At 39.7% G+C, this 13,333-nt stretch overlaps 1 protein-coding gene across 1 annotated transcript in view; it reads left to right on the top strand.

The window, feature by feature from the left end:
• Positions 1-1,289: 1,289 nt before the first annotated feature.
• GMPS (guanosine monophosphate synthase) overlaps positions 1,290-13,333 on the top strand; it is a 52,275-nt gene continuing 40,231 nt past the window's right edge. Inside the window, exon 1 of the mRNA XM_088131730.1 lies at positions 1,290-1,585. Coding sequence (XP_087987856.1) covers positions 1,559-1,585 — 27 coding nt within the window. The 5' untranslated portion in view covers positions 1,290-1,558. The remainder of the gene's footprint in view (positions 1,586-13,333) is intronic.

Here is a 13,333-nt window from a genome sequence, read left to right as displayed (position 1 = left end):
GCTCATGAGTGACAGAGGTTTAAGTCATTTTGGTATCAGTGCCTTGCCCCTTAAGCGGATGGCATCTATCTACAGCTACAAAGCCCCTAAAACCTTCTGCTCTTCCATTGAAGCGAAGTCAGATGACTGTAGAAACTCGAAAGACAACGGGGACAACAAATTATGTTGCCTACTGAAGAATAGGTAAAGGCCCTTCAGTTCAGCAGGGGGGAAGGGTCTTTCTATTTTGTCTTGAGGCAGAAGCAACCAGTTTTTTGGTACTGTATTTGGGAGCACTGGCAGGTCACAGTGAAAGGTGATGATGTCATGGCATTACATGAGTGGGCAGCGGTGGGGATTTTGAGGTGGGGATTGTTAAGTACTGTTTTCTGTTGTTAAGATTGCTAAGTACTGTTTTCTGTATATCCAATAATTTATACACCAGTTTTGTTTCCTGCTTTTAAAATAGCAAGCTCTAGAAATCAAGTCTGCATTGTTCCATGGCTTGGTCATGAATTTCAGCAGGGTTTTGATGGGTTTCCTGAAACTGGCTAGGTGACATTGACCAATGGCTAATACAGTAGTCACATTTTGGTCTATCCTACTGCTTGGCTGAAGGGAAAAACCTGGGGACAGGCAGATGTAATAAGACTCTTTGAGATGATCTCTATAAATCAGAGGAAGAAAGTTAGGAGTTTAAACTCACAACAATTAGTTTCTATACTGGAAACTGCTTCCACTGTATATTTATGGAGTCTCCAGAAAACACTTCGATTGAATTGGAGAGATGAAACATTTGATGGTGACAGAAAGAGACCTTTGGGAAGTTGGGGAGTTAAATTTTCACAGGCATCCCTCTTTCCTCCTCATGGTTACTGAGAAGAAAGTCCCCCGTTATTCCTCGACGACCTCAATTGAGGAGTGCAGAAAATCGCGATCCCTGGAAAGATGCGATCAAGATTTCGTGTTGCAAGTCCTAGTCTCTTGACAATCCCAACCACGGGGATCTCAGCCCTTCTCGCGCCGCGAAGGGTCCGTATTATTTTCCAGGCCCGTCTTATGCGCCTTTTCGAAACGGGATGGGGGGTTAGGCGAGCGCTGGGTGCTGCTTCCTCGCCCCGCGGCTGCCCCTTCCAAGATCCCCCTGGAAAGGACGAACCAAAATCTTTAATCGGCCCCCTCCTCGCCCCCGCCTTTCCCGCTGAAAAAGACTTCCAGGAAGCAGCGTTTCATGTACTGTATTCATTTCCCTCCTCCTCTGGCGCTTCGGTCGCTCGTCAGTAGGCGGGCTACGCGCGTCGCCGCCTGCCGCTCTCGCTCGCACGCCCGGTCGGCCCCGAAGAAGGCGGGCCGCGGGGACCCGGCTCCTCCTCGCGGGAGGCGCGTCTTCGCGGGGCGGGCGGCGGGATTAGCTCATCTCGGCGGCGGAGGCAGAGCGGCAGCAGCGCTAGCGAGCGGTAGCGGCTCGTCCGCGGCAGCTTCGACTCTCGCCCTGCTGGGTTCGGCGCAGGCGGAGGGGCGCGGAGAGCTCGCTCGTCCTTCTCGTCCCCCCGTCTGGTGTTTGCCCCCGGCCGGCTCTATGGCTCTGTGCAATGGAGAAGCCAAGGTCAGTGCCGCGCCGGCGGAAGGGACGGCAAGACGCGAGGGGAAAGCGAGCGGGCGGAGGGGAACGAGCCTCCCGGCGAAGCGCGCGGTGCCTTCCCTGGCCTGCCACCTTCCTCCGGGAGCTTTGTGTGTGGCAGGGGAGGCGGGAGCCGGGTGGCAAGGGCAGACCCGCGTCCCCCTCCCTCCAGGGCCCCCCTCGGGCTTCGTCTGCAACAGCAGCAGGCTTTCCTTTCGCGCCCCCCCCCCATCCCCAGCGGCGGCATTTCCTTTTGGCCCTTCTCTCCCCCTTCCTCCTCCGCGGGAGGAGGCTTCGTGCCGGGCACATGGGAAAGAGGGCGGAGGGATGGGGAAGGAGAGGCACGAAGAAGGGTGACTGGCACTTGCTCTCCCCACCCCCAACGCCGGGCACCGGGGAGAAAGAGAGAGGAGGAGTGCGCCCGGCCTCGAAGTCTGCCGCTCGGTGGTAGTCCCTCCCCTTCCCCTTCAGGCACATCCCCGCTGCCACCCCTGGTCCCGCATGGCTTGCGGCTGCTCCCGACACGCCTGGCAGCACCGCGGCCCTTTTCTCTTTTCGCGCGTGGCTGGAGGGAAGGAGAGAAGGGGGGGGGGCAAGAAAATGGGGCGGTAAGTCTCACTTTCGAGACGCTGCTACTTCAAGCGCCCACTGTGACGGGTTCCCCGCCCTCGCTCGCCTTATTTTTTCCCCCGGCCGCTGAAGTTATGAGTTAGTTCGTCCTTGTATCCGCAGGCTAAAACAGTAAGTTCTTTTCCAAAGAATGCTGTGAGGAGCTCTCGGGTTTTTGGCAAATCAGGAGAGCAGGGCACGTGTCAGTTTTCATTACGCCTCCTAAACTCTGTTTATTGAGATAATAAAAGGATCGCCCTGTACTCTCCCTGTGCACACATGTGTACGTTTAAATGCATGCTTGTCTTGGAAGCGTAGTTTTCTTCTTTCAATGTTTGCAAGGGTCTTATCTTGAAAGAAGAATAAATGTGTGTTGGTATTAGACATCTCTAGTGCCTCAGTCACATCCTTGTTTGCTTCGATGTCGCTTAATGGTTGGTGCAGTTTCCTAAAATAAGGTAAACTTGAAATGTACACTTTCACGTCAGCAAAAAGAAAAACCTTTTCACGTTACAGTGTATCACAGACCCCTCTACCTCCCAAAATACTGCCATATCCAGAGTTTCCAAAATCTGTTATGTCTGAGCATCCTTAGATCAAAGTCAAAAGGAAGTAAGTTGATACTCTGCCAGCCAAATAGGAGCAGGAGTGTTTTGCACAGGTTCTCTCATAAGAACTGTGTAGGAGAAAATAGTAGCTGGAGGGGCTATACACAACAAACTGATTGGCATGGTTAACTTGCTTGTTGGTTCAAAACTCCTGTGTTCGTGAGATTTGATTTAGCCACAAAACACTACAGTACTAGATTTGAATGATGGCGGGTAAATCAGCAAGCTGTATCTTTTTTTATGCACCTTGCCTAGACTGAATTCTGAGGGTGTTGAGTGCTGAGGGTGTTGTATTTTTGTAGTTGGAATATATTTTTCTTTGAATGTTGCAAATAGAATGAGAAATTTCCCTCTCAACCTTACCATCATAAATGTACTTTTGCCACATACAGGCTAATGGGTTTTAAATTGTAATTGGGAATAGGGCTGTGTCAAAAAGAGGAGTCATTCTGCTGGTGTTAGAGCAATCTCTCTCTCTCTTTCTTTAACCTCTTATGGAGCTGACAAGATACATGTTTTATCTGTGTTTTCTTGGCCCTTTATTAAAAATAAACTTGATGTAAGGATTTCAGAAAATGAGAAGAATAATTCTCAAGCCACAGCATTGGGATTAAGAGCCATGTAGTGGGGAGGCATTTGCCTCACTTGGATTCTGTCATCTGATCCTTTTAAGCACCTTGCCACCATTATAGAGTTCCCGGTTCACCACAGAATTTATTCTTGGATGGCCATTTTGTCAAATTTAACAAAAAAGGGAGGCTTTGTAGTAGTTTAGCTTCTCTGACCTTAAATGTGTGCATGTGTCTATGCAAACACACACATCTTTTTGATAGTGCTATGTCAGGCAGTTGTTTTGTGCTCTTATCTCTTGCCAGGACTGTCTTTGCCTCAAAGATACTTTCTGAAATATTGTATTTGTCAATATCATCCTAGAATAAAGGTTTGTGGAGGATGGTAAAACAAACAAAGGAAAGTCAGCTGCTTTTTCTTTGCTTTCCTTGGTTCTGATGTTATGTAGATAAAAAACATTAAAAAAAAACTATGAAGCTAATTCTGAGTAGTTCAGTTCTCAGTAAGTTGCTTTTATGAAACTGTTTTGTTGGTGAATTCCTGCATTCTCCTCCTCCTAGGTATACTCCCTATATCTACTATAAGGGATTACTCACTTTCCATATACATCTTGAGATTAGGTCTGGCTTTATGCTTTATACTTCTCTTTTTGGGGAGTGATGTCTTTGCTGGTTTTTGCAGAAACAGTTTCTCCAGACCACAAAGTTATGTTTTAGTCTAAGTACAAGTTAGGTTACTTGTAGCCTGATCTTTTGCAAAATAAGATTCTGAGCAAATGTATTATTTATTTATTACATTTATACCGCAGATTCCAGATCAACTCTCTGTGGTTTAAACAAACAACAATAATGTACAATAAAAACAAAAATAAAGCATCAGAACAGTAGTTTAATATTTAAGAGGGTAAAAACCATCCTTCTGACCCACAATTATAGATAACATTATTAGACTTCAAATGCCCTGCAGAACAGATCCATCTTCAAGCCCTTCCTGAGGGAAAGAATCGTTATACAAATTTAATGAACAAATAAATAAAATTTTGAAAATAGATACTTCCCAACCTCTGGAACCTGGAAAGGAAGCTGTACTACAAGGAGGAGGCCACCATGGAAAAATGCTGACTTCAGACCCTCACCCATTTCATCTCATATTTGTAAGCAACCCTGATCACCCTCATCTGATTAAGTGTATCAGATGATCAGTTCCATCTGGAGGAGGCTGTCTGAAGATATCTTCAAGCCAAGCCATGTAAGGCTTTAAAGGTTAAAACCAGCACTTTACCTCCCGATAGGTTAACAAATGTAATTCAATTTAGCACACGCAACACTGCTGTTATATGGCTATAGTGGCTATTACTTGTCAGCATGTGAACGGTTTCATTCTGCACTGATTGCTGTTTCTCAACAGTTTTCAAAGGCAGCCCCATATAAAGTTCATTGCAGTAGTCCATTCTGATAGTGACAGGAGCACTGAAATCAGGTGGCTTGAGTACTTAACTCTGCATAGGAATGCAGGCTTCCCTTCTCCACCTTTCTGAAAACATGAATACACTCTAAAACGTTTCAAATCCATTTGCCAAATGCAAATGGTGGTGCTGGTATTTTCTAAATGCTTCACAGAAAAAAAGAAAAAGAAATTATTTCTCCAAGCCTGCCTCATTTACGTAGTCTAGTAAGAATGTGAGGTGCTTTGTCACCTTCATTCATTCATAGCTCTAGTGAAGGACTTACTGAAAATGTAAAGCCAAAATGTGGTTTGTTTCTTTCTACTAAGCATGTTGTTTGAGCCCAGACATTGTCATTTGTAGATCAAGGTTTATGGCTTAGCTTGTGGAATCTGCCTAACTGTGGCTTATTCAAAAACTAAGCTGCATACATATTCATTACATAGTGAGTGAGTGGTCTGCCTATCTATGGCTTTTTGACTTGCTGTGGTAATGGTTTAGTTTTCTCCAAAATGTCAGCTTTTTTCTTCTTTTGTAGACAAGGACTAGAATCACACATCACACTAAGTCAGAAGCAAAGAAGCCATTATATAGTTTAAGTGCAATTTGTGAACCCAGCCAGTTATAACTTACTCTGCAAACAGATGAAGGGGTTGAATGCCCAGTTGGTTTATGTGTGTAGATGAAAACAGTCTATTTTCTCCTAGGTGCCTCCTAGTTGCCTAGTTCAATTATTCTTGACCAGTTGTTGCTGTGGGAATTTTGTTATCAGATTCTTTGAGGGAAGGATTTCAGCTTCCTTGTGTTAAGACCTTGTTCACATCTTTTCCTTTGATGGTAAAATACTTCCCTGTGACTTTCTCTTGTCAGTTCTATGTTCTGAGTATTTGTTACAGAGCAGCCCTTATCAGATAGAAGGTTTGACAACTGACAACTTTCCTGGTATGATAATGTACTGCTGTCACTTTGTAGCAGGATGTATAATACTCTCCTAGTGATATTGATGAGATGAAATAGTCTTGTGGACTTACCCTGGGAAGTGGGAATGTGCGAACTGGTCTTTGGGGAAACAAATTAAAGAAAGAGACTTATACTATTAGTAGTCTTCAGTCCATGTTCTGGATGTGGGCCATAAGCATCTGGTATAACCCATGATATCAACATGACATCACTTCCCCCCTGTGGCTGCCCCTAGTATATACTCTTGGTTTTCAAGGGAGAGAGCATAGGGGAAAAACAGATCACTGAACTGAGTTGAGTGAGCATGTGGTTTCTTAAAGCATACGGAATAGACTGCTGTTAGTGCCAGGGATCTGCTTGCCTAGCTCATCCATTCTGAGAACTGTAGAAATTTCTGAGCATATTGTAGTAGGAGGATTACAGTTCTATGACTGACATTTAAAAGAAAAGTTCCACATTTACTGGGGCACCCTGCTACATGACTTTTACACTTTTTAAAATACAAAGACACTGTCCCCACTGGTGCTGAAATGACATTTAAATTCACTTGAAATAATCTACTTTTCAGTAAATAGGGTAGGAGGATAAGTCTGCAGTAGAAACATTTCAAAGGCAAGGCAGTTTCAGCTCTAGTATGTGCTGGTTATTTGCTGTAGTTCCCACCACTTGCTTTGAATGCCTGGCCCACATCTGTTCTTTCTTAGTGCAGCTGTGTGAATAATATCTGCTAAACCAGTACTATGCTCTGAGTATTTCAAGCAAAGAAGTTAGACTTGCATTTATTTATTTTGTCCACCCAAATTTCCTACATAGTTCTTTAACTTGCTAACAAAGTACATTGTATATGACTTGAACATTTTCTTCATGTAGTTAGTTTATTTGGTTGATCAGCCACAGAAAACATCAGATTTTTCATGAATGAAATGATTTCTTTCAGTGCAGATTCTTATGATTTAAATTAATCTACATGATCTGATAGCTTGGAAGTGATTAAAAAGGACTTCTTGTAATTTTATTTCTTCTCTGACTGCCATAATGTTCTTTACTGAATGAAGTTCTCTGATTCAAAATGCCAGAATGTTCCTAGCTTCTTAATGGCTTCCCCTTTTATTTAATTGTGGTTATGTCTGAGAGTATTTACAGAATTCTATTATAATTCTCTATGGATACATTTAGGATGGAGGCATATGACCAAACATGACTTGAGTAACAGTGAGGTGAGATTGGGCAATCAGCAATTTCCCTTTCCAATAAGTAAAATTCATGCTAGCAGCTTCCAGTAAGTACCCCTATCTATTTCTTTAAAAACTATTATTTTACAGATAGTTCTATTTAATTAACTTCATGTATAGCTTGCTTTGCTGTTAAAATAGTGGTTAAGGCGTCTAATGATAACAGAAAAATACATTCCAAAATGACCCCACCAGTCTTCATCACAAGGTTGTGCTTGGAATCTTTCAATATGGTTTCACAAGTGGAAAGATTTTGCCTTACTTTTTTCTTTCAAAATTTGTATTGTTTTAAAAAAAAATATTCAATAAAAATTAAATATGTGTATATACATATATGTAAATTAAAATTTTTATATACTCACACACACACACACACACACACAGAGAAATGGAAGGATTTAATTTCATATTGGCTGCTCATAAACTTCAGAATGCAGTTTCTAAAGTAATTCTGAAACACCGAAAAAGCCAAAGCAAGGCAAATTACTGTAACAGAATGGCTAATAACAGAGTCAAAAGCATCTTTCCTCCTCTTACATTCCTTGTGACACTGATATAGATCCCAAAACATTAAAATAGAACTGCCACTTTATCAATGAAATAAAAGGTTGGTTTCTTGCTGCTAGTTATGCTATTTATAATTTTGTTTACTGTTTTTTTTGTTTTGTTTTTCATTGTTAGCCACCCAGAGCCATGCCAATTTATTATATAAAATAAATAAATAAATAAATAAATGGTCTACCAACAATTACTGCAAAACAACATCCACCCACAAGATGGTGAGACAGAATGATATATAATCTTTGCCAATCAACAAAATTCACTTCTCCAAAGCTCTTGCACCCATGATGTTACCTTATAGGATAATGAAACATCTGCAACCTCCAAACCAAGTTTGGAGAACTCCACACACTGAAGTATATCTATCCTTATTTCTATTTTATCAGTGCATGTAAGACTGCTTAGGTGTTAACTGGCATATGTACACTACTTTGTGAATAAAGAGTATTTGCAAACAAGTACCATGAAGAACATTTTAAGAGCCTGCTGAAGTAGAAGAAAGATATATCTTGCCTCGCATCCTGTTTCTCACAGTGGTCAACTCATTTTCCATAGGCAGGACATGAAGACAGTGGCTTTCCCACTGTTGTTTCCTAGGAACCAGCTCTGAGAGATAAAAGTTGGCTCTGATCTTCACCAACTGCCACTGATAACTTTAGCATCCATAACTTTACTTACATATTACAATGGCCTGTGTTGGCCATCATAACAACAGTACAGTAAGTGCATAACTAAAGGCTGCTTAATGTTACGGAGAAGCAAACAGACTAAATCAAGCTCCAGCGTAGTGTTGAAGAGGATCCATGATTTGATCTCCTAATGCCATTTATTCTTCCAAAAAGTAGCTGTGGGATTACAGATATAAGCCCTGCTGTCTGAAACCAATAACTCTGAGCTGAGTTGTTCAGTTTCATATATGTGAGTCATATTTGCCAAGGGGAAGAGATGTCTCTGAATTTATGGGACCCCTAGTAATGTTCTCTGCTTCAATCTTTGTCCACTTTATTACATTTGATACGCTCTTATTTTTGGTTTAAGTAGCTATGAAACATTCTGTTCCCCATTTTCTAAACTGGGAATTCATCATTGATAACATTAAGCAGTAGTGAAGAAAATAGATTGGAAGGAAGACTTACATAAGATATCCAGCTGCACTGTTCTTTGCCCTTTAGTGTGCCTCAAATATGCTTTGGAGGGTCCCCAACCTTATACTATGGCAGTATGCAAGATGGAACTGAATTGCTGGATAAAAAAGGACTTTTCTTTCCCCAAAGTTCAATGTTAAAAGTCTATTCATGGACCCTTACTGATACTGTGCAGGAATTGTTGTTATGTTTTGGTGTTAAGCCAGGATTTTTAAAACCATTGTTGCTTGACTGAATAAATGTAGTGACTTGGTCTTACATAAGGCTAAGCAGCAATGGATAAATTTTTGATACCAATAGAAAAGAATATACTGTATGTAGCTCGAAGTTGAACTGTGGAGTCCTTGGGGTTCTCCGAGCTTGGTTGTTTTCTTGCAAATGTTTCGTTACCCAGCTAGGTAACATCTTCAGAAGCCGGGTAACGAAACATTTGCAAGAAAACAACCAAGCTCAGGGAACCCCAAGGACGCCATAAATTTTTGAGTCACATTATATTCTAAAACCAGGTTTACCTTCTGGCATAATACAATCTGTGAACTGGAACATTGAACATAAATTTGCCAATACCATAATCAGACTAATATAGCTAAATGTGCCCCTCTCTCTTATCTGCTCTTCCATTTAAATGGTTTTCGTACATTGTGATTAGCAATATGTCTGCATGGAATCAAACAGGGTCAGTTGCTAAAGAGTAGCCCATGGGTCTGCAGAGACAGGAAAGTACAAGATTGAAAAATATCTAAGACCCCTAACTTAGCAAGCTTTTCCAATACATTCAAGTAATTTTTTGCTTATTAATTATCCATATTAATCTCTAAAAAGGGTGATTTCAAAGTCATTTGCCTGTGCAGGCCGATACATCTCAGTTGGTGAAAATCATCTGAAGTTTCCTTTTGCGCTTACAGTCTTATTGAAAATCTTCCTTGATTCCACAATGGCCTTGATCTTGCATGTTTGTCAATATATATCCTTGTTTATTAAGATGCTATTTGTTTACCCTCTCTGATGCTGAAAAGCGGGAGCACCTAACTTTCTAGATTAGAGCGCACTCCAAAAACTCTTTAATGTGGCCATGCCAAAAATTAAAAGTGCATGCAACCTTTCTGTCATAGAAGATGCTAGAAATAGGCAGTGTTCCCAATCTGATGCTCTCTAGTTGTATTTTATCTTCAAATCCCAGGTTTTCTAGGTGTTCTGGAAGTTGTAGAGCTGCCATATCTTGATGGCAACAGGTTAGGAAACTATTTCAGACTAGCTTGAGACTTTTGTTTTGGACAGAGAAAACTGTTTTTGTTCACTCAAAAACTATAGAGGTAGAATGTGTCTTTGGCAAGCTTTTAATAGCATTAATCATACTATATGTTTAGATCAGTTAGCAAAATAGGACTTCAGGCTCAATTTTACAACGGTATTTCCTCAGAGGTTAACATGAGCAACTGGCACTGAAGAACTTAAGGCCTATGGTATCCTACAAGACTCCCTCTATCTTCTCTGTTTCTTAGAATCTCCATGAAACTGCCTGTTGAGGTTGTACAGACATTTGTGGGACACTCTTATCAGTACAAATGTGTACAAACTCTCTTTTTTCCATCAGATTGCAAACATTGTGTTGATGACATGTACCAGCACTTGGAGAAAATAATGGGCTTTCAGACTGAGACTTACTGAATTAGCATAGTACTTTGAGAAAGAGAGAAAAATATCCTTGTCTATTTTCTCTAGTACTTGCATGATTTGTATACAATCAAATGGGGCAGGGAAGCTTAGCAGGTGCCAAGAGATTATATTTGCACCAGGTGCAGTAGCACCTAGGTATTAAGTTCTAGGAGGTGAGAGCATCATTTATTTGTAGACTATACTCCAATATATTCATATTGTATCAGTCACTCCTTTCTAGCTTCTGCCATTTGGTGAAAGCCAACTCAGATTTTTAAGTGACTTCTTGTGCAGTTTCCTAATTTGGTTCTTAATTGTTTAAGTTGTTGACGGCTTTGTTTTTAGAATGATACTCATGGGTTTGAGTGCTTCTTTGGTAGCAATAAGATGGGAAATACTTTATCCTAATTAGTAAAGAAAACAGAGAAGTGTTGCAAGTTATATAAAAGTGACTGTGCTTTATAACTGTGGAAGGTACCTCCTTCAATAAAATTAATGCTCCAAAGGAGCATACTCTGTCATAAAAAGTTCTGTATCATCCAACTTAACGTTGTAATTCTGCACCTGGACCATCTCTCACTTCACGCCAAGGTAAATTTGTTTTCCCTCACAGCCAGGAAGTGATTCTCCCTTCTGCACCAAACAGATTCCCGACTGCAGAAAGAATGCCAGAGGCTAGATGTCAGAGGAGGCATCATGATCTACCTGAGTAGAACAAAAGAATTCAGAGCTTTGGAGAGTCTCCTAGTATTCTTCTGACAGGCTAACCTGGATTGCAAAGCTTCACTGACCAGGATGCATTAATTAAGGTATCCATCAGTGTAAGCTATGAGTCTCAAACCTCAATCACAAGGGATTGTGACCCACCTTGTTAAAAGCACAGCCACTTCGTGTGTGTGCATGTGTGTGTGCGGGTATTAAAAAGACTTTTAAAAAGGAAGATGAAAACTAATACAAACAATATAAACTAAGAAAAACAAAAAAGGAAAGAAAAAAGAAAGCTAAAAGTACAAGACAGAAAAAAGAAAAATAGAAAAGAAAGAAAAAAAAGATACAAAGAAGTAGCTTCCGATCTTCTTTACAGCAGTTATAAGTACAATTATAAATTTACCTCTTACTCTATGATTACAATATAACTTTCTTCTTTCTATAATCTATCCTGTCTAATCATCAAAACCATAAATCGTAAGTTCCTTGTTTTTCTGTTTCATGCAAAAAGTCCATAAGGGCTTTCCAGTCACCAATAAGTGCAGATATTGTCTTTTTTCTGATCAAAGAAGTCAATTTAGCCATCTCAGCAAGTTCCATCATCTTCACCAATCATTCCCCCTTGTGGGTAGTGCCGAATCTTTTCATCTTTGTGCATACAATAATATTGCTGCAGTTATCATGTACAAAAACAAGTTCCATGACTTTTTTCCAATTATTTGTCCATCAATCCCAAAAGAAAAACCTCTGGCCTCAATTGTATATTGATCTTTAAAATCCTCCGAATCAGTGTATTTATTTGAGTCCAAAATTTTCTAGTTTTTTTACATATCCACCAAACATGATAAAATGTCTCTTTTTGGTGTTCACATTTCCAACTTAAATTTGAAGTGCCTTTATACATTCTAGACAATTTCTCTGGTGACATGTACTGATGGTACATCATTTTATAAAAAAATTCTTTAAGTTTATAACATAGTGTAAATTTCAATTCTTTCAGCCACATATTTTCCCATTGTTCCATCTGTATATTATAAATAAAAAATTTAGCCTATTTTATTGTACATTGTTTCACTTGTTTTTCTTCTGTTTCAAATTTCAATAAAAGTTTATACATTTTAGCAATTATATGTTCATCATTTGTACACAATTCTATTTCAGACTCAGTCTTACAAAGTTCAAAACCATAAATTATTTTCTCTACTTTAAATTTTTCTAATAATTGAAAATAAGAGAACGATTGACAACTATATCCCTCTGCCACCAATTCTTCTCTTGATTTTAATTTGTATTCCCCTTGACAAAATTCTAGTATCTCATCATAAGTTAGCCATTTGTGTTTGTCTATTATTACTCATCTGTAAAATGCTTCTTGTGCTGAGAGCCACAGAGGTGTTTTGGGGCACAACCTGGGTTTGTATCTATTCCATATTCTCAATATAGCATGTCTAACATAATGATTTTTAAAATCCACATTAATCTTGACTTTATCATACCACAAATATCCATGCCACCCAAATCTCAGGTTGTGTTCTTCTAATTCCAAAAGCCTTCTATTTCTCAGGAATACCCACTGTTTCATCCAAACCAAACAGCAAGCTACAAAATATAATTTCAAATTGGGTAAACCCAGTCCTCCTCTTTCCTTTGCATCTTGTAACACCTTATATTTAATTTGAGTTTTTTTTCCCTTGCCATACAAACTTAGATATATCCTTTTGCCACTGTTTAAATGGTGTATCAATTGTCAAAACAGGTATTGTCTGAAACAGAAACATCATTTTAGGCAAAACATTCATTTTTATCACAGAAATTCTTCCCAGCAATGACAGTTGTAGTTTCTCCCAACTCAACATATCTTTTTAAACTTCATTCCATGTCTTAACATAATTATTTTGAAGTAACATACAATTCATATTTGTCATAGTGATACCCAAATATTTTACCTTCTCAATCTTAAAACCCGTTTTATTCATCAATTCTGTTTGATCTTCTATTTTCATATTTTTTTAACATATTTGTCTTCTGTTTATTAATCTTAAAATCTGCTAATGCACCAAATTCTTTTATTTTGCCCATTAATATTTCAGTTCCCTTAAAAGGATCTTCCAGAATCAACAAGTCATCTGCAAAAGCCCTTAACTTGTAAGTTTCTGTTTTTTAATCTTTACTCCCACAATCCTCTCATCTTATATCTCTATTCAGTATTTCAAAAACCAAAATAAACAAGAGAGGAGACA

Source organism: Python bivittatus, unplaced genomic scaffold (assembly GCF_059951505.1).
Source record: "Python bivittatus isolate LINGU-HERP-01145 unplaced genomic scaffold, Pbiv_v1 ctg000980_np1212, whole genome shotgun sequence".
Lineage (NCBI taxonomy): Eukaryota > Metazoa > Chordata > Lepidosauria > Squamata > Pythonidae > Python > Python bivittatus.
The sequence above is the reverse complement of the archived record's forward strand: the minus strand, read 5'-3'. Positions and strand labels throughout refer to the sequence as shown.